Source organism: Atractosteus spatula, chromosome 3 (assembly GCF_055471065.1).
Source record: "Atractosteus spatula isolate fAtrSpa1 chromosome 3, fAtrSpa1.hap1, whole genome shotgun sequence".
NCBI lineage: Eukaryota > Metazoa > Chordata > Actinopteri > Semionotiformes > Lepisosteidae > Atractosteus > Atractosteus spatula.
In genome coordinates this window covers 4203685-4230967 of record NC_142708.1, presented here as the reverse complement: position 1 = coordinate 4230967, position 27283 = coordinate 4203685, and the positions used below count along the sequence as shown (strand labels likewise).

The 27283-nt window shown below is 37.6% G+C and overlaps 1 protein-coding gene across 2 annotated transcripts in view; it reads left to right on the top strand.

Annotated features, from left to right (window-relative positions):
• Nucleotides 1-27283, top strand: part of rasa1a (RAS p21 protein activator (GTPase activating protein) 1a) — a 49553-nt gene that overhangs the window by 10250 nt on the left and 12020 nt on the right. For both annotated transcript variants that reach the window (XM_088910331.1, XM_088910332.1), the window contains exons 2-7: nucleotides 20214-20366; nucleotides 21950-22085; nucleotides 22658-22728; nucleotides 23979-24096; nucleotides 24587-24618; nucleotides 25450-25502. In XM_088910331.1, the coding sequence (XP_088766457.1) occupies nucleotides 20214-20366; nucleotides 21950-22085; nucleotides 22658-22728; nucleotides 23979-24096; nucleotides 24587-24618; nucleotides 25450-25502 (563 nt within the window). The remainder of the gene's footprint in view (nucleotides 1-20213; nucleotides 20367-21949; nucleotides 22086-22657; nucleotides 22729-23978; nucleotides 24097-24586; nucleotides 24619-25449; nucleotides 25503-27283) is intronic.

The window sequence follows — 27283 nt, the reverse complement described above, 5'->3', positions numbered from 1 at the left end:
GGATCTGTCATAGGCAGTGGTTGTTTTTCTGCATTTGCCAAGATAAGTGGTTGTAGAAATAATTAGCTTATTGTCTGCTGAGGCTCTTATGACTATAAACGGTGAAGAATTTTCTTACGTATAAAACTAGGATATAATTGTGCAGAGAATGGTTCACTGTGCATTTTAAAGGAGCATTTACAAGAATAGAATATAAAAGTATTTTCATCAACCCCGTATCTGAGTGAACATACTTTATAGCATATTAAGGTAGAAATCATTCATGTTGCTGTACTGTGCAGCAGTATTGTGGTTTTAACAATACTGTAGGTAGCAGGAAAAAGTACATTTCACGGTCCTAATGGTGCCATAATGAACAGAAGTTGAATTTTGGTTAATATTCTTTTCTGAATACTTGAACTAAAACAAAGAAAAGACTTAAAATAAGCTATGTATTCTGAGTTTCCACGAAGATTAGAGAGGATTAAAAGCTGTAAACTGTTACAGTGGAGAAGCTGGAACAGCATTACAAATGTATTTGTAAGATAAGCAACTTTTAATGAAATAACGAAGCTGAGCTTTGATGGTATTGCTTTTCCATTGTATAATTTACATGTATGACTTAAGTTATTATAGATTCCATTGCTGACAGTTGAGAAACATTTTTCTTTGTAGCAGAACTTTAAGAATATCACTATTTTCTTTGTGAATTAATAGATACTTCCAGTTGTGTATAAAAAATTTGAATATTTTGAATTAATCTGTTGACTTTTAATTCTATGGCGTAAGCTAATGGAAATAAATTCCATATCTGATAAGCCTGGTTACTTGTCTTTTATGAGGAAGTTTGAATCCTAGTTTTACTTTGGAATGAGCGAAGATGTAAATACATGTTTCTCTATGTAAATTAGACTTTAGGTTGGAGCTTCCTACAAAAGCCGTGGGGGGGGGACAAAATTAATTTAAGAAATTTCGATTCAATTAAATTGAGTTGATTCAGTAAATGAAAAAGCAATAACTGTAAACTTCAGTTCTTCATAAAAAAAATGTCAGGTTTGGGGACTGCCGAATGGCTCAGCTAAAGAGATGTTCATTCTGAGCCACTATGAGCGAGATTCCCAGTGCCAGAGTGCAGCTGGCTCGGTGCCCCCTGGAGTTAGGGGTGGGGTGGGTTGGCTAGAGCTCTCTCTGCCCAGTGAAATGATTTGAGCTACTGAGGGATGTGCCTCTCCCCCCGATGCTCTTGTGCGCCGCTGTGTGCCCTAAATCTGAGATCAAGGGGTGGCGGGTCAGGGGGGTCCCAGCCTCTGTGTGGGTAAAGGGGTTGTCACTGTGAGCAGGCCTGTAACAACTGGTGATTCCACACTGTGCTGGTATAGAATAAAAAATAACTTGTGATTATTTTTTTAAATAACTGGTTTAGGGCAACGTTGTGGCACAGTGGTAAGTTGCCTCACAATGCTGGGGCCCTGGTTCTGTTCTTGAGGGTGCTGTCTGTGTGGAGTTTGTGTGTTCTCCCTGTGTTCAAGTAGGTTGCCTTCCACAGTCCAAAGAAATACGGGTAGATTAGTTAGAAAATAGATCGATGGATAACTGGTTTGGATGTTAAATTTGTGGAGGAATAGTCTCAGCTTTTGTATGACTTGAGCAGTGGTCAGCTTGAGCTAGAGTACAGCAAAGTTTTATAAATTGGCTTTAAATAATCCAGTAGATTAGAGTAAACTAGATGGTAACAATGATGAGTGAGAAAGTGCTCTGTAACCTCCCAGAGCCATAATTGTCCACCCTTGAGTTAATTACAAATGACACTTGCTACACGTCGATACACGCATGATTGACGCTGACCTGCAAAACCTAGACTGTGAGTGTGGGGACTGGATGAAAACATCAATACACACACAGTCGCCTTATGAGTGAAATAAAGAGTAGAGGATATTCCCCAGCAGGGATCTCCAGCCCTGGCCCTGTGGAAGCTATGTAGCAAATCCCATAGGTCACTCGAATTCACCCTTTTCTATAGATGGAAGAAAACATGTCAACTAGTGATCAATAAAGAAGGTAAATCGAGAAAACAAGTATTTCTTTCCGAATTCCTAATTTAATAACCACAGAGCAATTGGTTATTTGTTCCAAACACTGTGGAAATACAGAGAGCAAGAACAGCTGTTCTAAACTCTGTGGGAGAATATTATGGTTAAACTATACAGTATCTAAGAGTGATTAAATTCAACAGAACCTGAACAGGTCAATAGCTGCCATTTGATCATTTTACCTTGACTGAGCAGAAGAATTACCATTTTCAATAACAGTTAGGTTGTTCCATGTTTTTAGAAATCAGTTGTTATCTTTAAACAATCCCCTGCTAGGTTTGGAAAAGCTTTGTAACATAACATTGTGTTGGGATTAATTGAAATAAGAACATTAAGGGTGAGGTCAAAGAAAAAAAAAGGGAATGCAATTCAGCCCATTTAGCTAGGTTATTTTGTAGTTGGTGATTGATCCAGGGACTCTGTTTATTAAAAGTGGCCAGGGCATTAGTTTCAATATCGGGACTGGACAGCTTGTTCCATACTCCTACAAACCTCGGTGTAAAGACATGCTTTGTATTTGTATTTGTTTTAACATTTTAAAATTCATTTTTTACTTACCACTGCCCATGGTAACTTATAAAATATAGAAATACAAAATAGAAAAAATCTTGTGTGTTTCACTGTTGCTGCAGATGTCCATTGGGTTGCCTTAGTCAATACCGTTGAGATATTTGTGCACTTTTGAGCAAAACCTGGTCCTGTTGTCCTGAATTCTGATCAATTCTAAAAAGATTATTTCAGCATGTCTGCGTAGGGCATTTCTTTAAGCCTGGGAATATGTAGCGCCTGGCCACTGTTATTTGGATGGATTGCAAAGCAGCTATGTGTTTTTTTAAATTGACGACAAAAAGTGTACACGGCAGTCTGAGTGAGGTTTTGCTAATGTTTCAAAACATCGTTTTAAAATAGTTTAAAATGGAAATAGATTATACCCGTCATGCGAGCTATTTTTTTTTTCCAATAATGGATATGATTAAAAACGAATTATAAAATTTAGTATATTTTGAAATGTTATAGGTCTGAGCAGGTTTTATTATTAAACTTTGATGGTAACCAGAGTTAAAAAGAGCAACATTGTATTTTGCAAGGGAAAAGCAAATCAATATGCACTGCACAGTGTGTGATGTCACGTATAAATAGCACTTCAGTATTAGTCTAGACCGATCTATTTTTAGAAGAGTATTAGACGTTTCTTGGACATTGCTTCAGCCATGATGATACTGCCTGAAACACAATAGGGTTCAACTGAAACTAGCCATCATCTCGAACTTGATAGGGTAAAGAAAGCATTTTCTGACTGTGAAGAGGATGTGTTATAGGCTTCTTTCATTCCCAGTGCTCTTTAAAGGTCCCTAGAGGATATTTCCACTAGACCCTGTTTGCATTTACCGTGTGCTGGGGATAGTGTTGACAGTGCCTGTTCAGTTCTTCCAACCTTTAAAATGGCCTTTCTTTTTAAGAGCTTGATATACAGTCATGTGAAAAAGAAAGTACACCCTCTTTCAATTCTATGGTTTTATATATCAGAACATTACAAAAAATGATCTGGTCCTTACCAGGTCCTAAAATTAGGTAATTCTAACCTCAGGTGACAAACGACACATGACGGATTCCCCTTTGTCATTATCTATTTAACAAAAAATAAGCCAACATGCAGAAGCCATGTGTGAAAAAACTACGTATACCCCATGAGTCAGTAGCTTGTAGAACCACCTTTAGAAGCAATAACTTGGTAATCGTTTTCTGTAAGTCTATCAGTCTCTCACATCGTTTTGGAGGAATTTTGGCCCACTCTTCTTTATGACATTGCTTCAGTTCATTGATGTCTGAGGGCATTCGTTCATGCACAGCTCTCTTAGGTCCCGCCACAGCATCTCAATGGGGTTGAGGTCTGGACTTTGACTTGACCATTCCAACACCTTGGTTCTTTTGTTTTCCAGCCATTCAGTTGTAGATTTGCTGGTGTGCTTGGGAGCATTGTCCTGTGGGGTGACCCAATTACGGCCAGGCTTTAGCTGTCTGACAGATGGCCTCACATTTGTGTCTAGAATACTCTGGTATAAAGAGAAGTTCACGGTCGACTCGATGACTGCAAGATGCCCAGGTCCTGTGGCTGCAAAACAAGCCCAAACCATCACCCCACCACTACTGTGCTTGACGGTTGGTATGAGGTGTTTGTGGCGATACGCTGTGTTTGGTTTTCGCCACACCTGGCATTGTGCATAATGACCAAACATCTCCACTTTGGTCTCGTCTGTCCAAAGGACATTGTTCCAGAAATCTTGTGGTTTGTTCAGATTCAGCTTTGCAAACCTAAGCCATGCTGCCATGTTCTTTTTGGAGAGAAGAGCTACCCTTCCATGAAAGCCATACTTGTTAAGTCTTTTTCTGATCGTACTGTCATGAACTTTAACATTTAACATGTTAACTGAGGCCTGTAGATCCCTAGATGTAGCTCTTGGGTTCTGTGTGATTTCTCTGAGCATTATACGGTTTGACCTTGAGGTGAATTTGCTGGGACACCCACTCCTGGGAAGATTGGCAACTGTCTTGAATGTTTTCTATTTGAAAACCTTCTCGCTGTAGTATGATGGATTTTAAATTGTTTGGAAATGGCTTCATAACTTTTTCCCAGATTGATGAGCAGCAACAATTGCTTCTCTGAGTTCATTGCTCCAGACCACCAAACTGCCAGAAGTTCTGCTTTTGTAGAGGTGGTCACACTTCCTTCTGATCAACTAATTAAATGCATTTGATTAGCAGCACCTGGCTGGTAATTACCTTCTTAATTAATTCTTAAAGCAGTAAGGGTGTACTTAATTTTTCCCACATGGTTTCTGCATTTTGGCTTACTTTTTGTTGAATAAATAATGACATAGTGAAATCTGTTGTGTCTATAGATTTGTCTATAAAAGTTGGTGAGGACCAGACAATTGTTGTTCATGCCCTGACCTGTAAAACCTTTGAATTGAAAGAGGGTGTACTTTCTTTTTCACATGACTGTATCTGTTGTTTCAGTTTTCATGTTAATAGGGTTCAATTAAAATAATGTTTAGTTATATAAAGTTTTCACTTGACATCAGGTCTCTGCAGTAGACATTTTTAAGGAATAACTTGAATTTATTCATGGCTCTGGTAAGAGCAAAACATGCTGTAATGTTTGTTTTCTTGCTTGCAGTTCCTAATCAAGGATTAATTGTCTTGTATCCTTATTAGTGTAGAACCCAAAGGAAAGTAAAGGTACACAGTCTTTCTGTGCAAGCTATATTGCATTTAGTTTATAATTACACACGTCTCTAAGTGAAGGTGTTCATCTGTTGAGGATGAAGTTCATGCACCACTCAGCTGTTAAATATTTCTGTTCTTCAAATCTGTTAATTCAGGACATTAATCAAAGCATAGCTTGTATGCAGTTTACAGGCATTCACTCAATAACTGTGAGGGCTGCTTTATTGTCTGTGAATTTTACACTTTCTCAGCAATATTTTGGCTCAAGCATAAAAGGCAGCACCAAAATATAATAATTCACAATATTTTTTTGTTAACTAAAGGTCACCTGAACACCTGTTGGGAAAAGTCATGTAAAACTAGTCAATAGTTAAGAATTATTCTGAAATTGAAGTCACTTTCCATATTTTTTTAAACCTCTAGTATTACTTGTATTGCACACCATATGTAGGAATACATGTTTTCAAGATGGTAGGTGCTTTACTTCCTAGCTGTGCCGCATGTTGCAAGATGAGAAATACACCCCCAAAAGTGTACAGCAGTCTTGCAGGGGAAAAAAACATCCTCTCATTGTAATGCAGACAGACTGCCAGAAGAAGAAAAGAGAGCATTCCCACATGTCTCTGCAGAGTCAAACTAGTAGCACCACACAGGATGACTCACGTTTATTTCAGTTTTTCTTTTAACAGACTTAACAAGTCTCTGTTTTGTTTGATGTTTCCAAAGAGAAACAAGAACGAGAAAAGTACCTCGGTAAAGAAATCTGTCCGCCCAGATGTCGTTAGAAAGCAGTGTGTTCCCGGTTAAGACTTGTGCTGCCCCAGAGCCCCATGTGGATGGATAAGGTGGGTGCACAGTGGGGTTGTGCTCTGGGTGCAAAGGCTGCACACAACCACTGAAGCACTCGGGGACAGGTTAGAGACATCAGTTAGCTCAGCCAGCATGTTTCTTGAAGGTGGGTGGAAACAGGAGCACCCATCGATGGGAGACATGCAGACTCCACTTAGAAGGCACACCTGTGTGGCCTGAACTGAGACCATTATCCATTGGTGCTGAGGGAGCAATGCTAGCTACCACACCGCTCTACTGCCCCTTCCTGTACTTTGAAGGGGAACTGCAACGCTATTTTCATACTTAAGGGTTAGAAAGAATCAGCATTGGTGAGCGCATTTCAAACCACAATGAAAGAAAAATGTACACAGTCATGTGTAAAACCTCCAAATTTACATCACAAAGTGTACGGAATTTCCAGGTGCGGGTAGCGCCATGCTCTACGATTCAGAACGAGACAACAAAACTTGCGGTGAGGCGCTGCGGCTGTATGACACTGTAAACAAGCAGGCTTGTGAATACACCTCTTTTAGTCCAATAGAAATATTGTTTTCGACTTTGAGACGGTTTTATTGACAAATACTACTTGCTTGTTCATTCTGCATACAGATCATATTGGAACATTTCTGTGGTGAAATATCTCCTGCACAGCCTTATTTGCTTATTTACTCATACATTAGTCATTATGGTGACTAGTGAGCAGGAAGGGCCGCTTCACGTCACAATTCGTGGGAACTCTTGCTCTTACGACAACACGGCGACTTGCTGCACTTTCACGATTTTGTGCTTAATTCGAAATTTGTTAATTTTTTATGTGCCATCAACACATTTTGTTACTGAGATCTAATAACCGGTCAGAGAAATTGGGACTATGGTTCCCCTTTAAATAAAATAACTCTAAAATCATCAACCAAATGCTTATATAGCACATATGAATGTAAGAAAGGTTACAAGGTCATTCAGCTCATGTGGCCCATTTAATAGTTTGAAGTTTATTGATCCAGGAATCTCATCTAGCCATTTCTTTAAAAAAAAAACCAACAACAGTATACTAACTTCAACAACACGGCTGGTAGCTCGTTCCACACTCCCACAACAGTTTGGATGAATAAGTGCCTCCTGCACTTTAACATAGTTTCACTTGCGAATGAGCACTGAACAAACCAGGGGGCACAAGTGGAAGTTATCCCTGAAACAATCCCTGAATGCCTACAGCATGCTGTTTGAGAATGGTTAATGAGTACCTTATTGTCAAGGCTGTATTACTTTTTATTCATTTTTTGTTGGAGTATACATGGTGCTGTGTATCTGCTTGCAAGAACTTAATATTTTATGTGAATAAGTCATTAACTTTTTATTTGTTTTTTCCTATGTTAAAAAGTAAAAAGGCTAAAAGAATGCAGGAAGCTTTTGTGATGTACTTGGAGTCAGTAAATTGTCATGTCATGTTGAACTGTACTTAATGGAATATCCCACAGAAAAGGCTTTCGTCTGGTCTTTAATCTAAGAATTCCCAGTCAATCCTTCTGAGCCCAGTATAGAGGAAATAGTGATAAACTGTTCTGCTGTAGATTAATGCAAATTTGCAGCTGTTCTTCCAAGGGAGGTCACTTGTGAGCTGTCTCTCTCCTGAGGTTCATTCAGCAAGACGAGTTAACAAGCTGTGGCACTTTTTCCAGTGTAAAGCAAACCAAATCTTTTGTCCCACAGCTGTTATTTCCCAAGATTTTCCCCTCATTTATATTTTTTCTGAAGTGAATATGAGGGAAAATTAAAAGCCACCTTGATAATGCTGCTACAATATATTCTATGCAGTATAGAATAGTTTTAGAATAATACTGTAACATATTAATCCTTAGAGCATGTGTTATTGGATGTAACAATCTGTTCCTTAACTTCCATAAAAACATTTTTACAATGTACTGTAGTTACTATTATAACTGCAGCTGTTATACACAGTTATAACACAGTTGTTAACTACAATGTGTAATGACAGCAACAGCAATGACATCACAAAAAGTCTTCTAGTTTAATGAATACATTGGATGTACTACAGGCTTATTGATGCCTTTCCAGGAGTTCTCTCCAGACACTCTAGTGACAGTCAGGTTTAGGTTTTCCTGGCAGATATAAAAACCTCCTTATTATTCCTGATGTGGAGAGGGTGGGACTCCCACTGCTAACTGAATTCACTGTCTGGGGGCAGTTAAAATATCTTAAAATACCTGGTGTTAAGGAATTATGGGGAATTTATGGAATAAGAAACTTCTGAGACAAGAATGGTGCAGGCAGTGAAGGAATCAATTTCAGCAGCAAGCATATATATTCATGATGTTGAGCTCATCCCTTTCGGGAAGCACTTTGCGGTGCAGTACTTGTTTTTGGAAGAGGAGCCACACATTCTGGTATCGGAGATCCAATTAATATTAATTTACAGAAGGGGATAAATGGCCCTGCGTGATCTTGAGAATGACGGGTTTAATTGAACTGCTACAGTACGTGCGTTGGCACGATGATGCAGTAGTCGTCCTATTACATTCCTCATCAACACAGATGTCTTTCTAGTAGTAAAACAGTCAAATGCTAAAGATAGAGTATTAAACATTAGTCTACTGATTTTTTTTTACTTTGCATATAATTTTCTTGTTAAAAGTTATGTTAACATCTAATTATTTTTTATATACCGTACATATAGAACGTGTCTATAATAACACAGATTTGTCTTAAACGAGCAACAGCTCTGATCCTCCTGGGACTCGATCACTGTACACAGCGACAGCAGAGAATTCCACTTTCTCATACCCAACCTAGATGGAGCTCCAAGAGGGTGACGTTCCCCTCTGTAGCAGGCTCAATAGCCCTGTACCGTTAATGTGGTCTTTGGAAGGAACTCGCACTTGGGAAATCTGGCGAGAAACACAATTCTGCCTCCCTTTTACATAGTATTTTTAAGCCCCGCCTTTTGAGCCACACTGTTCAAATGAAGCGTGTGCTCTTTGGGCAGAGGAATGCACATGATACGTGTGGGCACAGTGTCCCAGAGTCCTTCCCATAGAGGTGCCTTTCACGTGTATATACACCAAACCTTTGTTGCCAGGTTGCAAATGAATGAAGTTGGGTTCTGGTGAACAGAAAGAGGACCTGAGAGTAAAGAAATGTGTGACTCGGTGATCGGTTGCAATGTTCAATCGGCGCTGGAAACAGCTCTCCGTGCTCTGAGGCAGTTAGTGTCCTAACGCCTTAACATCCTTCTTTAAATGGTTAAATTGGTCCTCCAGCCAAACACCTTTTATATACTGGTCAGGTGATAGCTCTGTGAAAGCCTAGTTTTCTTATTCTTTCTAACCTGGATTGATTATCTGAAGATGATCAGACTTACAGTACATAGAAACCTCATAATGATACAATACAATTGGAAATAAGAAGCATACATTTTTGGGACAAAACCGAAACCGCAATTTATTCTGAATATTTATTATTACATTTGAATGTTAGATAAATACAGATCTGCATTTGTTAATTTATCACTAATTTATCTTAGATGGTGCCTGACCCCATTCAGTCTCCACAAAATCGCACCACTTTTATGTGGCTGAAAGCTATTAAATAGTCTAATGCACGTTGGAGCTCTTGTATTTTTAATGACTGCAGAGAAACGTAGAGGAACGTAACATAATCCAACTCTATAAGCTCTACCGTCTGCTTCTTTTCTTGTTACTTATCATTCTCTCTTAGTTGTGGTGGTTGTGTGCATTACATTACCTGCATATATTTTATTTCTTTTTTAAAGTTTATTTTACTTCTGTGTCAGTTTATCACTTGTTGGTACTGAAAAAGTGCAGAGTGCAAATAATTGCAAAGATGGGAAAGGTTTCTTCCACCTGATTTATTTTTTAGCACGTTAATGTCTTGCTTGACATTTGTAAGCTTCACCCTTTTTAGTGGAGGAGTTTGGGGAAGAGGCTGCTGGAGGAAATTGTGATTTTTTTAATTGCAGAAATCAGTCTCGGCACAGATTATGGTAAAATTGCTGTACTTTTCACAGGAGGATGAAAGGATAATCAGCTTTCGACAATAATACAATGTAAAACAATATTGTGAAACTACTTCTTTAATTACTTAGTTGATGCTAATCCAAACACTCATTTTAGGTCTGTGAACTAGATGACAACCTTGAGGTTTATATTCGGTAGTTTCCAGATAGCACCGTTTTTTGTTTGCTGGGAGTGTATGATGAAGTGAGTTAAGAGCTGTAGCCAAGTTGGGCATTTACATTTTTCCTTGCAACCTGAAAATAGGGCTGGGCGATATGGCCAAAAACATTATCACGATAAAATTTTTCATATCCGTCGATATCGATAATTATCATGATAAATATCAAATCATTATTTCTTTCAAGTTTAAAGGCAGATTTTTTCTCCTGAGTGAAAGTTGAAGAAACCAGATAGTTAATTGGTAAATTAAACAACTCTTTATTTTAAGAACACAACAAACACTTGCCAAACAGCAGAAACATTAAACAAATCTGAGGTAGAGAGCATTCAAGTCTTTTTTATGTCAAAATATGCATGAGTAAAATTTACAAAATAAATATCTTAATAGAAAAATTAAATACTGCAGTGTAATAAAACACGCATAGAAGATGGCTCAGACAGACTGCAAAGTTTAAAGTGCTCTGTTTTATGTCTGATTGTAAAAAGCCAAAATATCTCCAAATTACCGAAGTTGAATGACCTGTTCTGTCGATGATGTCATCGTCCTTTGAGCTGGTCGTTGGCAGCACTACATTTGCTTCAGTGTCACTCATTCCTCCGCTCTAACTACAGTCCTGTCAGCCACCACCGTGTGGGTAAACACCACCACGTTAGCTGCCCGGTCTGCAACACGCACGCGCACTTGCGCAGTATTTTGTGCGCATGCGCAAAGCATAAACATATATATATATCGAACATTTATCGAACTTTTGTTAAAATTAAATCGAGGATATTTATATTGCGATAATTATCATTATCGAATTATCGCCCAGCCCTACCTGAAAACCTAAGAACTGAGCTCCTGTTAGATGTGACTGGATGCTGCTTCTTCCGCCGTACTTTTGGAATTAAAATTAATGCTCAGAGGCGGGGGGGTCACAGTTCTGGGTCCAGGGCGCCAGTAACAAAAGCAAGAGTTCGAATCATATGAAACGCCAGTCTCCTTTAATAATGCCATGTCTGTGCTGCTTTGACCTTTCGCGCTGCCCAGCAGCTGGCATCGCGGTGGCCAGAGAACAGGACCACTCTGGTGAGGTCTCACGCAGTCTTGTTTCACGTCCGGTAGATCCGGCACAGGCAGTTCACGCTGCAGACACTGCAGGCCAGCGGCCATTATTATTGCTATTATTTACGTTCTGTGTGAAAGGGGGTTTCAAGCAAAATACTTGGATATGTAGAATTTAAATAATCTAAATCCTCATTTAGATTATTGTGTACAATTTCGATCAAGTTATAGAAAATATTGCTGCTCTGGAATCGGTCCAGAGATGAGCAACCAGATACAGTCTGGGGCTCAAGGGAATAATGTCCTACACTGAGCCTTTTTTACTCCTGAACAAAGAAGGCTGTGAGGGCACCTGACACAAGTATTGGAAAAACCTCAAAGGTGTTGTCAAAGTCAACCCGGCAGATTCCTTCAGAATGAATGCTGAGAAAATCAATGTTGCACAATCGAGAAATAAACCTTCTCTTGGAATATCGATTCGTAAAAAGCAGGATTATTATTTTGTAAATGAATGAATTGCACTCCTTTGATTGTTGCATTTTATTGAGCTGCTTTAAAAAAAAAAACCCAAACAAATCAGCTCAGTGACCTAGAGCACAATGTGGTGTCTATTGAAGCAGCAGGTTCTTCTGAACATGGCGAAGACTAAATTAGAACTATGTCAGTTGTGCTTTGTGAGACGGAGAAATCGTACTCCAGTAACTCGTGATCTTTGGCGGGGAAGAAGCAGGCTTACCTTAGGAGAGCTTAGGATATAAGAAGACATGCAGCAAAGGGTGAATTCATCGTAAGTGAGACAAGGAACCATTATTGGCGTTTTAACTTGCCTTGAGTGAATTTCTGACCAGTGCTATTTTTTATACTGTCTATCTGATGGGGGGGATATGGTTTCATGTTCTTATTTTAAGGTTTGTTTGACTTCTCTGCTGAAGTTACTGCACAGCGTACACGACTGAATATGCTTATTTTTGACATACCTTTTAAAGATGGGGGTGCACTATGCTATGGCTTTGGCATTATATTTATAGATGTGTGAATAACAGGTAATGTTTTTAACATTTTGGTTCTGAGGCATGATACTGTGTAGTGTGCTTTTTAAAGTGGATAAATACAGCTCTGAAGATATTTGCTGCTAGAATAATTAACATCGGGGTTTAGAAGAACTGCTTGAATGGTGTGTTTTTAAGTAATTCGTGAGAATGCTTTGGTATGTGGGGAAAAAAGACTGTTCCTCTAGAATTTTGTGTGGCTTGGCTTCAAAATGTAAGATTTTTGAGGTGTCAGGTTATTTTATAGGTACGGTAAAACATTACTGTAACTTACAATGTGTCTGCTTAATGGATTATGAGCTTCCTGTGATTTTATTTGGGTCTCAGAAATGATGAGATTCGAGTGTATGTTGTGAACAGCTATAATTATAGTTAGCTCAATTTTAAAGATAAAATTGCCTTTTGTTTTCAGAATTTTGGGAAGAGTTTTTAAGGAAGTAGTATTTGTTGCAGGCTAACCAAAAGCTTTGTTTTTTCAAGTGGTAGAAATATTTTTCCTTTTGCTTTTGTTGTGGCAGAGTATGTTTTTGCCTTGCTAATGCAGATGGTGAATTTTCATTATTCATTGATGTTGATGAATTGTGACTGGATGCCTTCTGAGAGGCTTTAACGGGGCTGTTTCCATCAGCAGCTAGAAAGCATCTTGAATTTCACCTAACCCTCCTTGTCTGGAGTGTCAGTTACTGAAATTTAGCCTCACAAATAGAGAAGTTTGCAGCTCTGTAATTGGTAATATCTCTGTTAAAGGCAAACCACGAAGGTCACATTCTCATTTTCAATGAAACGTAATGTTACAAAAGTAATTTAAGAGAAGTAGACTATACGCTTCTCAATGTCCAGCTTCTGACATTGCAGAGCTCCATGAGAGTATAAATCCCACATGAACGGTACTGAATATCTGCAGAGAGCTTTAATGTAAATAATTTAGAGAACTGAATGAGTGGATAATCTTGTCTAAAAATAAAACATTGCGTAAATGTTCATAGAGGCATAAAAAGAACCATTTTATTTAAATTAAATTAAAAAATAAAATTATTTTAAGTTTTTAAATGTCTTAGATTTTACATTTTTTGTTTCCGTAACGTAACGCTGCCAGCTCTGATGAAACTACAATATCACTTCTAAATCCTAGTCTCATTCATGCAGCACTGGACTTTTGTTATTCAATGCCCACTCCAATGGCAAAAGAGAAATGTCAATGTTTATTTTTTAATGTTGTTCTGGCATGCACCAGTAAAGGCTGGTTCTGTGGCTCATATTGATAGAACCCGATCTGATAACAAGATTTAATGACAGTGCAGAATAATCAAGAAAAAAAGAACCATTCACTTGCATGGATATGATGTATCAGTTGATGTTGTTGCTGTTTTAAACACTTACCACATAAAAAATACATTCAAACATATATATATATAAAAAGAAATGATGTTGCAATGCCTTCTTTTCTACTGCTAATACAACTGTGAATTGTGATCATAGACCCATGCGGTTTAGGTTGAAGCAAAACATTGGAACATATTGCTTATAGCTCCCAGTTAGACTTTTTCATATCTCTTTTTCATTTTGTGTGACAAAAGCAATATTTCAATTTTCTTAATCTCGTTAACCAATTAAAAGTCCTCAAAAAGGAGCTACAATCAAGAGCAGCCTTTATGGCTGAATAAATCATGCAGTTCTTTTCCCATTTTTGTGTCCAGGTGCTGCATTTAATGCAGTTCAAATATTTTTGTACTGTGTTTTTGATTTGTCAGGATATCCTTTGTGCTGGTAATGCAAGTGTGAATTATTGGCTAAAACTACAGGAATTCAAAGAAAAAATAATTTGTGTGCATCTGTATCAATTATCTGAAAGAAGGCTGACAAGTGTAGTTTAAAATATGTGATTGGTTCTAGATTTTTTTTTGCTTAGTGAATCCTCAAATTGTTACTCAATAAAAACCAAAGCAGGTCTGTGGAAACGCCAAGTTTAGAAGACAACCTGTGACACTTGAATGGTGTGCTTGGAGCAGCAGCTGCCAACATTGTGATGCATCTCCACATGACTTTGTTTTTTGTGTTGTTTGTCAGTTACAGGACCACAGAGACTTTCTTAACTGTGACACACGTGTGTAGCTGAACTTGTGTCCTGATTCTTCTATCTGTTTTTAGTGACTGTGGTGTCAGTGTGACATAACCGAGAGCACGCATGATGGAATTGTGCATTTGCAGTACTTATTTCACGAAGCAAAGGGTCACCCACGTAGTTAAGGAAACATAGGTACTTCCCCAGCATTGCAGCGTGGGGCGCTGTCTCCACAGGTTTCTTTGTTTGATGTGAATGAGTTTCTTACGATGAGCAGTGCCCAAAATAAGGGCAAATGACAGTGGAGGGCCATAGTAAATTTAGCACACACCTCAGAATGTGATTTGACCAGAAATTTGAGCAGAAATTAAAAGATGCATTACATTTTTAGAAGTACATTTACATGTTTTTCTTATTTTTTTTCCAGTCCTGATACAGAAGTTTTTTTTGTGTTTAACACGGTACCATGCGGAATTGTCTCTGTACGTCGGTGATTACTATTCCTGGTGGGGTGGTTGAGAAAACTTATGAGAGAGCAAGAATTTTAAATCGCGTTCGAGGTGCAGAACGTTGTTAGCTGGTTAAAGTACGGGTTTCAGTTAAGTAATTAAGAACCCAGCTGGAACAAGAGAATGGGAGAGACGGGGCTCCAGGACCAGGACTTGAACTGCCACTGCTCCACATGGTCAAGATGTGCAACAAAAGCCGTCCTCTAAAAATCGTCGTGCTTAGATCATTCCTTGTTTTCACTTATGTAGGCACATGGTGTTTTTTCCGTGTCAGGGCTCAATCGGTCTTGTTCATGACTGCTTTCTTGCGATGTGTGTGCCCTGTGATAGACGACTTGGAATCCTGTTGCACGTTTTCATACATGCTTTGGAAACTGCAATTTCCTTCTGACCTTAAACACTGCAGATTTTAGGAAGCTACTTACCTGAGCCCTGTATAACAGTAAAGAGCAAGCTTGATGGAGGAAATAAAACAGCGAATACATACTGTATTCTAGAGCTCATACTGCAGCTTGACATGTTAATACATGGTTTCATCACAGGACCCTGCACCGGCTCTTTGTATGTCTATCTAGGTCATTACAAAGTTGGTCTAAGTCTTTACAGATTGAAGGTTAGCACATAAAACACTTCAGGTTCCTTTCACAATTATTTCAGCTTGAATAGTGCTGCACAGGGTAGTGCTGATTATTGACGTGTCCTGAATTTAGTGACGCAAAACTCTCTTGAATTTCAGACAACTTGAACAAGGCTCGTATCGGGTATTGAAATATGCTGGTATTGAAATTCTGAGACTTTTCTGATCCAAATCCACGGGTCAGTCCTGCCTTGTTAGGCAGACGTGGTCGTTGTCTTATTCAAATAGCTGATAAAAGTGTCCCAGCAAACTACTACTACTGTCGTGTAGTCTTGAGTTTTATCTTTCTGAAAGTGCAACAGCTGTGTAGCCAATGCACAACTAAGAACGTAGTTGTGTTGTGGTTGAATGTCGTCGTATTTTGATGTGAATGATTGTTAGGTAGTGGAAAGGGAATGTCTGACGCCCTTCTGAAATACGAAACAGGAAGCCCTGAAGTTCCTGTCTTCACTTCTAAATACGGAAATTTGTGGTTGATGTATCAAATCTAATAAAGGGCCTTTTAAGCACATTTATATCTCAAGGAAATTCTTGAAATGTGTGTTTTTTCTATGCATGATGCGTTGCAACTGAACAGGAATGATTTTCAGCTTCTGCTAGCACTAAGGGTTTAGAAAAAAAAATATTCCATGCAAGTGAGAGAGCTGTTATTTTAGGAAGTTCCTTGGAGAGTAGAGGAACACGCACAAGAAGCTACCATGTTGACTTACTTCATTTTTAATGGGTTTCTTTCCTGCTGGAATGCCTTTTTGAAGGTATAGATGACAGCCTCTGTCCTCCTCAGTGTGATCTAACCTGCTGCGTGTGTGAAGGGTGCAGCTCTGCACGGCACTGGCCCGGGTTCGATCAGGGCACACGGTGCTCCTCCCTCGTCTGCAGTGACCTCTAGGCCTTCTGCCTCTAGACAGTTCTCCACCGTCTGGGTTTCAGGGGGTCACGTCACTTCTGTAACATGCTCAGTGCCTCTGCGCCCTCTTGCACTCGTCAGTGTGAAGATGTCCTGACTGAAAGGTGCACATGAAGAAAGCAATCTTGACACCAGAAGAAAGCACAGTTTGTGGCCAAAAAAAGACTCTGTAAGTGTATGGACAGTAGGAGAAATCCTGATATAGGATTATTATTTAAGATCTCTATGACTGCCCTCAGCTTTAAAACAGCATCGTTGGGAATTCTTAGTGCCTGAGAGTAGCTTGTGGTGTAATCTGGACCTCCAGTCTACAGAACCTTTGCTGTTGACAGGGTGGGAGGCCTGTGCTGGACTAGTGTCTCGGGAAACTACTGCATGCATGGTTTTTAAGACTGATACTGTACAGTCTTGTACTGCAGGATTATTTTAGATATAGCTGGTTAGGCCTCCTGTAGCATCCATAGAAAATGTGTGTACATATACACCACAATACAATATTGTCCCACAGTACAATATACAGTATGTCCCACATACTTAATATTGTGTGTTACTGAGAACCATAGAATTGCAACATTGTAAATACCCGAGTGATTTTTTTTAAAGTGTCTATTCCTTTTAAAGCAGATGAGATTGTTTAGGCGTGGTCATAATTCAAGTGACTTTGTTTGTTGCTCCGCAGTCTGCTTTATTACATGGATGAAACACATTCTGGGGCATACATTAACATACATTACAAACTGACCCTTGGTGGTTTTTATCTTTTGGTGAAATGATCCAATTGTTAATCTGTCTCCTTCACAGTTTATGACTGTACAAAGGTGAAAGACACGTCCGTTTTGTATGTTGTGCTGGGTTATATTGTACAACATGAGAAAATACTTCTGAATTCAAACTAAAATAAACTATATAGCTATAAAATATGTATAAACAGATCAATTAAATATTCTCTGAACCTAGAGAGGTACTGTTATATTGTAGATGCCTTCAGCATGGATTCTTACAAAGCTCAGAAACAAGTAGTCATCCTCTGCTATGTTTATCAATCCAGTTTGCAGCATTTATGAATTTAATATTTTTGAAATGTCTTTTTTTATTTTTAAATTATCTGTTTAGAACAGGAAGTGTCTCACTTCCCAGCACCTATTGTAGTTCTTAATTCAGTGTTTGAGCCGAATACATGGACATAAAAAATACATTTTCCACTGTTCCCACATTTTAAAGAATTCCATGAATATCCACAGATATATGTACTGTACAGCAACTACAATATTAGCAGACTGCCTTCATCTATATGCAATTTACACCAGTTTTGCAAATGATCATTCAAATTAAAATGATAATATAATGGCAGATTGCAATATAATTGTTTAGTCACTCCATTCCTTGTTGGCTGGTTTTTACTGTAACTGCATGCATGTTTTGTACTTGGAACAGTACTTTTTATACATGTATTAGAAGTCACCCTGGATAAAGGTATCTGCATGGAAAATAAATTACTTCCTTCTACAAAAGGCCTGCTTTGAGTCTTCATGCAAACTTCTCTGAGAGAAAGTCTCTGTGGATTATTGATATTCAAACTTCTGACCAAATTAGAAGCATCACTTGACACAAAGCTCATGCAGGACAGAAGCTTTTCCAACACCTAAAAAAGCATAGCAAGCCTCGGGGTGTTTTTGTATGCGTTGTTATATGTTGGAGCAAAACCTTTCCAAAGTGAGTTGTGCATTGTGAGAGAACAGCATTACAAAGGACAGGAAATGTACTGTATAGTATTTGCTTTTACTCGTTTCAGCATTGTGGCTTCCAGACCTTTTATTTTAGAAAAGCTGTTCTCATGGTTAGGACATAGTACAACAGATTTGAAATCCTGGTGGTAATAAACAATAAAATAATCTTTTAAAAAATGTATATCAATAAACAATAAAAATAATCACTTTTGTGAACAAATTGATTTCATAACAATACCAATGATGCAATTATGCATTTTAGAAGGCTGCAAATTTCAAAAGTCTTGAAAACTGAAATCATTTTTATCACACAGAAGAATATATCCATGAGGAACAATATCTATTCTAAAATATATGAATTAATGTCACAACTATGTCAAAATACTGCTTTCTTCACTATACTGATATAGGGGAATATGTCATTGTGATATCATATCATCTGACCCAGCATCAGTTTTTTTTTTGGAACGGTTTGGAACATGTGGTCCATCTGATATGATCTGGAGTGAATGCGAATGCATGTTAAGAAACCAGTTTGGAGTGCCCATCTTTTAGGTTGAAAGATATCCATTTACACCTTAGCTTGTGGTGTTGTTGATTGTCATGCTTGTGCAAAAAAAAAACGAACAAACCTCAACACCTCAAATCCAAAGGGTTGGGGGAATATGATGAAGTATTTTTTTTAATAAAGTTGATACAAGCATTAACTGGTGCCTTTCAGCAAGGTTTGGGAAGCCTGGGGGAACATGTGTTCCCAGTTTCTGAAATGTACTTCCTTTACCTATCCTTGTAGATCTCTCTGCATCCATAATTGTGTTTTCAGTCAGCTTTGCTCTGTTACTGCCATTTGAACGATGAAACTTCCATATTATCAGTCAGGATTTCCCTATGATCTTTTAAGGGGTTGTCTTTTTTTAAGTGACCTTGCAAATCGTCCAAGCTGAATACTGAACAGACAAAATGGACAATGTTTACTACTCTGTCTACTACTTCAGCTGCTGGTGTTTCCATAACTAGAAGTTATTCAGTATTGATTGTTTCCATGATTATGTAAATGAAATGACTTTTTTCTTCAGTGATCTTTGTGCAAAATAATTACAAATGCACGATAATTATAATTCTTCATTTTATGCTGTGGTAACTCACTTATATAGTAACTCCCCTTTTATACAGTACTTTAAAAAAAAAATCTTTTACCAAGGCATTTTAAGTTTCTGTCCCCGATTTCCAAACGTCTGGCTGGTCAGTGCTCTCTTTGAACAGGGGTAATTGCTTAATGTTTATAAGGATTGTAAATGTTTGATACAATCTGACGATAGTTATAGTTCTTAATGTGGCTAACTGTTTTATACATTATTGAGTGGTTCAAATCTATTCTTCTCTTTTTAGACACATTTGGTAAGATTTCCTGGTGCATTCATAATTATAATAATTATGACCAGTTGTATAAGCAGTAAGAACAAAATTCAGGTCTTCAAAAGCCCGCACTTCTGAATAATAGGCACCTAAAACTGTTTTTAATAGAAGTGAGGAAAAGCGTGAATTTAGGATTATTCAAGGTTGCTGAAATATTTTCTAAGTGAAATGCAGAGAAATAGGAATATTTCATGGAGTATATGTGCATCTTATCTGAAAAACAACACCGAGCTGTTTCCATGTTTTATATTTTTGCAGTGTTTTACAGCCTTTCTTTTACAGTGTTTTCTCCTTAATGTGTACTACACAGAAACATTTTCACTGAACCATCAGAATGCTCTCTTCCAGGACCAGCATGAACCAGATTTTATAATGTCACTTGGCTAATGTTAAGATATTTTTTTGGTTTATTGATTGTAGATGGTTGCATAGAAATCAAATGTAATTTATTTTTTACGGAGGTTGGAATTATTCAGAAATGAGTTGTCCTAATTCATTACGTCCTGACTTGCCTTCCAGATGGTATCATGGAAAGCTTGATCGGACAATTGCGGAAGAACGTCTCAGGCAGGCCAGGACGCCAGGCAGTTACCTCATCAGGGAGAGCGACAGGAGACCTGGGTCCTTCGTGCTGTCCTTCCTGAGCAAAACTAGCGTCGTCAATCATTTCAGGTAAAAACTCTCAGGTGGTTCAGTATGAATTAGTTATGAAATGTAGCTAATAAAGTTCAAGTTCAAGAATTATCATATAAAATATGTTTGGCCCGAGTAAGAAAAGATCAAGTAGAGTTGAAAGCTAAGACAGTTTTAAGGTTAATACCATCTCATTGTTAATACCTGTCTTCATTTTAATATCTTAGTTGTTCAGTCTTTGTTTTAACTCTTCCACATGCAATACCCCATTTAGAGTGTACAAATGTGAATATGACTTCATGAATATTTCTGTGCGGCATCTGATTAGATTTCCCCTCATATCTCTGTTCCATAGACTGAATAAAGAAAAGTCGCAAACATTCACAACTCAGCATTGGAGATTATTGACTCTAATCTGTAATCGGTGCCTTCTTTTTAAATGCATGCACCTGAATTCTGTTCGTATAGAAGTGGAGATAACGACGACCATAAAGTTAAATTCACAGCCCAACTTCAGAGACCTTAATTAACACTTTCTTCTTTTTTTTTGCCTTTCTTACTCTCTCCACCCCAACCACCCTCACTCTGCTTTACAGGAGTTACATGATCATCCATAATTTATAACTGAATTAGCACTTAATGTATTATTTCCCAATGGCTGAACTTGGGTGGTTCAGTTCCAAAGTGTGAGTGAGACCCAAAAAGGGTGAACATAAGAACTAAACCGAAGTAATGAATGTTAAGATACTGCCAAAAATAAGACTTAAGGAAGATTGTTTTCAAGATGGTGTTGGTATTGGCCCCAATACAAGATGAAGGTGGGGGAGGACAAATCACATAAATAAAAAAGACAGTGAGGCTATTGTTAGAAATGGAAACTATGAATAAAAAGCTGGCATAAGAAAAAGTGTGTAAGCCATTAAAATGCGGAAGATTTGGGGTATGCTTTAACATATGCTGACCTTAACAAAAGGTGTGTTTACTATAATAAGCTGCAAGGAAGGAAGAAGCTGTTTGTTTTATTTAGCTTTAAAGCTCCCGGAGTCACTCTGTTTAATTTTACAGCGCCAGGAGCTTTGTACTTAGAAATGTGAAAATTAGAGGAAGGGACAGTGTTTGAGCCCTGCAATTTACCATCTCCAAATATAGGGATAAATAGATTTAGCTTATTTTTGGTATCTTGCATATTACATTAAAGTGATCTTAATAAATCTCTGATTGTATAATGCTACCCAGTTGGTCAAGGCCTAATTTAATCCTGGCTTCTTTGTCTGCAAAAATAGTGCAGACTTCTTTAATAAGCCAAACTGAAGAAGAATTGCACTTAGTTATGAAAAATATAATTTGAACAGCATTGGAGTTACCACTACATTTTTCATTGTTATTTTTTTTAATCCTTGCATAATTTCAGTCCAGATTCATGTGGGTCTATTAAGTAATGTATCAGAAGAAGGCTGCCAGGATGATGAAATTATTACTCCCCTGTTTGTAAGAAATGTAAAATGGACAAGTAGAAGGGTTTGGCAAGCTTTTAATTTGGAGTTTGATTGTCACTTATTCAGAATTATTTCTGTTTGTGTGCTGGCAGATAGTGTGATGTGAACCTGTATGTTTGTCTTCAGGATAATAGCTATGTGTGGAGATTACTACATTGGTGGACGTCGCTTTTCCTCGCTGTCAGACCTGATTGGATATTACAGCTATGTATCCTGTTTACTTAAAGGAGAAAAGTTACAGTCTCCAGTGGCTCCTCCAGAGGTGAGAATCTGATGAATTAAATGTCACTCATAATATTTTTATAAAGTCAACGTGCCAGGAATGTTTTTCTTGCTTATTGCAACCATGATAGTACAAGACTGTAAATAAATCTTTAAAAAAGTCTTAAAATGATGTATTAGTTTTATTTGTATATTAACAAAGTAAGCAGCAATGAAATCAAAACCAATATTTATCAGTGAGATCGTCCCTCCCTTAAATTTACTTACAACAGCATTGCATTTACCCCAGATTACCGTAATTGAATTCCACACTAGGCATAATTTGTCAGGATTTTGACTCAGGTTTAATTAGCATTATTTGTCGTGGAAGAAAAAGAGGCTTGTAATCAGGAAAAAAACCCAAGATCAGATCATTTGAAGTCTTCCAGTGTGAATCAGCCTGTAGATTGCATAGGTTAAAAAGTGCCAGAGACCTACAGTTCTCACCTATGGTGATGTTACTTAAATCACTTTATTGGACATGTGGTTTTACACACGGCAAAAAGAGCCTTCGTTCTGACACAGTTATAGGTGTATCAGTTAAAATAATACATGATTAATGTCACTTTACAGCCTGTGGAAGACCGAAGGAGAGTGCGAGCCAAACTTCCATACACCAAAGTGCCAGATACTGACGAAATCAGGTGAGAAATGCCCCATACAGCTGTCTATAGGCAATACTGAGTCTTCAGGAAGCAAAAGGCTTTTCTGTGCTCTGTGCATAAAAAGTGTCATATTTGTGAATGATCTGAATGGTTAAGAAAAGTTCTCCTTTAGTAAGTGGGTAACTAACTGCATTTTGTAATTTTAATACAAAGGGGAGCTCTTCATACTATGTATGGTTTACATGGCTACTGCTAGATTGATCATCTCAATCCTGCATATAGTGTCAAAATACCCTGTTACCAAAGCAATGTAAAATTATTCCATGTCATGAAAGAAATAATAACAAAGAGAAATGTATATATTGTAAAATTTAAAAACAAAAGAGAAGTGAAAAATCTGACTTTAGTTTTTTGACTCTTCTGTTCTTGCAATATTTCAGTGTATGAATCTAAGTGGTTTGAAGAGTTCAAGTTTGTGAGATTCTGTGTAGTATTATATAACATAAAATGGTATAACATTTTTATGAGATTCTAATTTGAATGCAAAGCACAATTTAAAAAGTTTCTATAAAAGATATAACTTGTCTAAATAATGAGCCTGTGATCTTAAATGTTGTACTCTATTCCATTTTGTGTATTTGAAAATATGACTTGCACTAAATACTCCCCCTTAGTTGTTTGAAGGAACTGAATCTATTTTTAGTTGGTTTGCAGGAGACACCTTCAGTCAGAAATATGGTATTGCAGGACAGAATAAAATACTCCTCAAAGCATCGCTTTTCATTCCATTTGATTCCATTTGTGCTTTTTGAAAACTATTTTGGGGGAACATTTTGAAAAAACACACATAACTGGATGAGAACAAGTCACCAGTCATAGAGTTGCCCTTTTAGTAAATCACCTGGCTTAAAACATGCATCTTTGAATCTCATTCTGCTCTCATTAGCTTTGAAATATTTTTTTCCTGTAGATCTTTCAATCCATGTGTTCTGAATAGATCACTTACTGTTGTGTAACAACATTGTACATGTGTGTTTGTGAATTGCAACATATATCTTTTTCTATACATTCACATTCACACACATTTAGAATTGCATTTAAATAATATGTTCTTTAACATGTAAATGCAGAGAGGTATTCTTATTGCAGATCCAAGGTAAATTTGTGATGAAGTACGACTTTCTGACATCTTCACAACCATTATTTATTAGATCTCTGGCAGGGAGAAGTGTTTCTGTAGTGTGTTGTCTATTGGTATTGATGGCCAGCCTGTCTTGTTTTGTTGTCAGTTTCCTAAAAGGGGACATGTTTATTGTTCACAATGAACTCGATGACGGGTGGATGTGGGTTACAAACGTGCGGACTGATGAGCAGGGCCTGATCGTTAACGACCTGGTAGAAGAAGTGGTAAGTAGATCTGCGTTTGCCTGGATCAGTCGTCCCATTTGTTAAGAACATACTGTATTGCTGATTTTAGTGTTGTTGAATGTATTTTATCCACAAAATATCTTGATACTACAAGGGTGAAAGCTTATACAATTATGCATTGCTGTGCTGTTGCATATGACAGTTCATATGATGGCTTTTGCATGGACATAAGCTTAAGTGTATTTATGATTTAGAAATTAAAATACAAATCGGAAAATTACGTTCAAATCTGGTAACTTGCCTTGGTCAAAAAGCGTTTCTTGCGGAGCTCTAGAAAAGGAGCTGTTTACTAGCAGCATGAAAAGGTTATAGCTGTTAAAGTCTGTCAAGAACAGAATATAGATTTTATGTACATTAATTCAAATTAACATCAGAATTCATGTTAAGACGTTTTATGCTGATTGCTACCTGATAACTTACCTAATATTTTTTTTTGGTATGAGGGATGAAACGCTTTTCTTAATTTCAGGGACGAGAAGAAGATCCCCACGAAGGCAAAGTGTAAGTAGATCATTTTTATTGGTACTCAAGCATTTGACAGGATGTATAAATCTAGTGACCAGTTACTCAAGAAGTATAGTAAAATAAAGAAATGCTGGGCCAGATAATCAGTGGGTCAATTTCTTCTTTCATTCGAATACAGTTTTAGGATGCTTAATCCTCAAGCTCATCATGATCAAATTATCCTGAGACTTGGGAATTTTTCGAGCTCTTGAATTCGGTTGAGCCTGTGATTGTGCGATTGTGCTGAATCAGTTGTTGCGCTGTTCAGTGCGTCTTCAGTAGGTGTTATTTAAGAAGTTATAAATCAGTTGTTTATCATTTGCATTGCAGAAATAGGTATTGTTAGGAGGGGTACGTATATTATTTACTTGTCGTATTGAATATTATCTCAGTTTTGATCTGATTGTAATATTTTCTGAAAAATATGGTTTAAGTCATATCAGTGAGGTTAAAATCTGCATGAGAATACAGGTGAAATGATATTAGTTTAGCATGGAGACCTTCTGTTTGTATTCCCAATTGTTCAACCAAATACAGCTTGCTGCTAATTTACACAAGACAGTGAAAGAAATATACTTAAGGTTGTCCAAGGATTTAATTTCTATTTTTAAGGGAGCACATGTGACTTAATCTTTGAAGAGTGATCAGAGGTATCAATGCCATTGGCTGAAACGTGGCTGGAGAGACATGACTAAGCATGCAGACCTGAGTCAGCGCTGACTCATAGCTTCGGCTGCTCGCTGATGATGTTACTACAGAGAAGAAACAGGGATGCAGCTCTTTCCATTGTTTTTGTTTTATAATGGGCTATTTTCATCCTTTTTCTAGCTGGTATCATGGAAAGATCAACAAACAGGAAGCATACAACCTGCTGATGACAGGTACCCGATCAGTATCCACACCAGTTTGAAATTAAAACCTTAATAAATACAGTACGTGCCTATAGAAGGGGGTGGGGGGGGGAAAAAAGAACCATGAGTACCAGCCAATATGAAATATTATTGTTTCAAATGAAATATAAATTAAAGGTCAGTAGTTATGATATAATGGCAATTACGTGAGCATCTTAAAGCGAAACAATGTAAACTCAGCTGTATGAAGTAATTATATAGTATGTGGTATTGATGTATTCCTGAATTAAGAACAAGCTGAAAACCCCTTATCATTTTTAGAGACAGACTCTGAAAAATTTCTCATGTGATTGACATAATGTTTTATCATAGAGTAACTTATTGGAAATGTTCTCTTGGATGGTTCTAGAAATGTCTGCCAAAAGCATAATAACTAAATGGTATGCTGCATCAGGATTCCTTAAACAGAATACTTGTCGGGAAATCGTATATAATTGCTTTCATATCGAATTTGTGTACAATTTCTGTTAACAGTTTGCACTCGGATCTTGGATGTTATTTGTTGAATTTTTTATCGTGTGATAAATGAACTGCTACTGCGAATAGGAATGTTTTAAATGTTTTTACAGGCTAAAGTGCTGTCCTTTTGAACCTTTTAAAATGAGATGGTTCCAAGTTTGCAGTAGAGTGTAGATGTTTCTTTAAAGGTCAGGGTTTTAAAGGGTAAGAAGATGTAATGTTGCTGGTGTTTCTGCAGACGGAAAGCTCAGTGCACCTCAGTGGGTTAACGCAGCAATATGCATCACAGTGCAGTGACGCACTTGAACATTACTGCCGCACCAGGCCAATAGCAATGAAGCCCCTGCTCACTTAGGAGTGGCCTTCTGGCTTTCACTCCCAGAGGATTAAGCAATTAAAAATAGTGGCAAAAGAACACGAGTGAAATCCGCACGGACGATATATTAATGAAGCGGCGTGCCTCAGACCACCACATCACGATTGACCAGACTTCCAAGGTGCTTTACCCTTTATAGGAAAAAAAGATAGAATGTGAGAAGTCAATACGAGAGAGAGATTTGTTTTGTGAATTCACTTCCTTATGAAATGTGAGCAATATGTTCTACAGGTTCAGTATGTGATTTAGACACCAAAAGGGTGGCCTTTGTACATCTCAAGTAGTGAATGTGAATATAATGCTGTCAGGCAGTTACTAGAAAAAGTGCAAAACTCCAGCGTATACAGAACTCGACATCTCTGTGATAAACTGCATACTACTACTGAAGTGAAGAGTAAGGAGCTTTGTTGCTTATCTGCTTTGTTGGGTTTTTTAGGTGAACAGATTAATCATTATTAATTTATCAGAATTATTATCAAATTATCAGAATGATCAAATATTTGAGGTTTAAGTACAATGTGTAATTTATATCTTGGTAATTATTTTTCTATGTACATTTTCATAAATCAGTGAGGCCGTACTACACATTGTATATGACACTTCTTTGTATCACTTTAGTCAGATATTCATTTATTTTCTTCCCCTAAAGAGAGCTTACATTGAAAAAGAGTTATATCACTACTTCAAGCAGGGAGCTGCGTCAGCATGCGTAGGCTGCAAAGGAACAAGTAAAGGTTTTATTCCATGCTGAAAAGGGAAGGAAGAAAGCACAACGTTGTTTCCTTTATTCTCTTTTCAGCATGGAATTAACCTTTACTTGTTCCTTTATATCACTACTTGTTGAATTTATAATTTATTTCAGGCTTAAAGTTGATTGCAGATTCCCTGCATATCTGAATATATTTTCTGCTGCTTT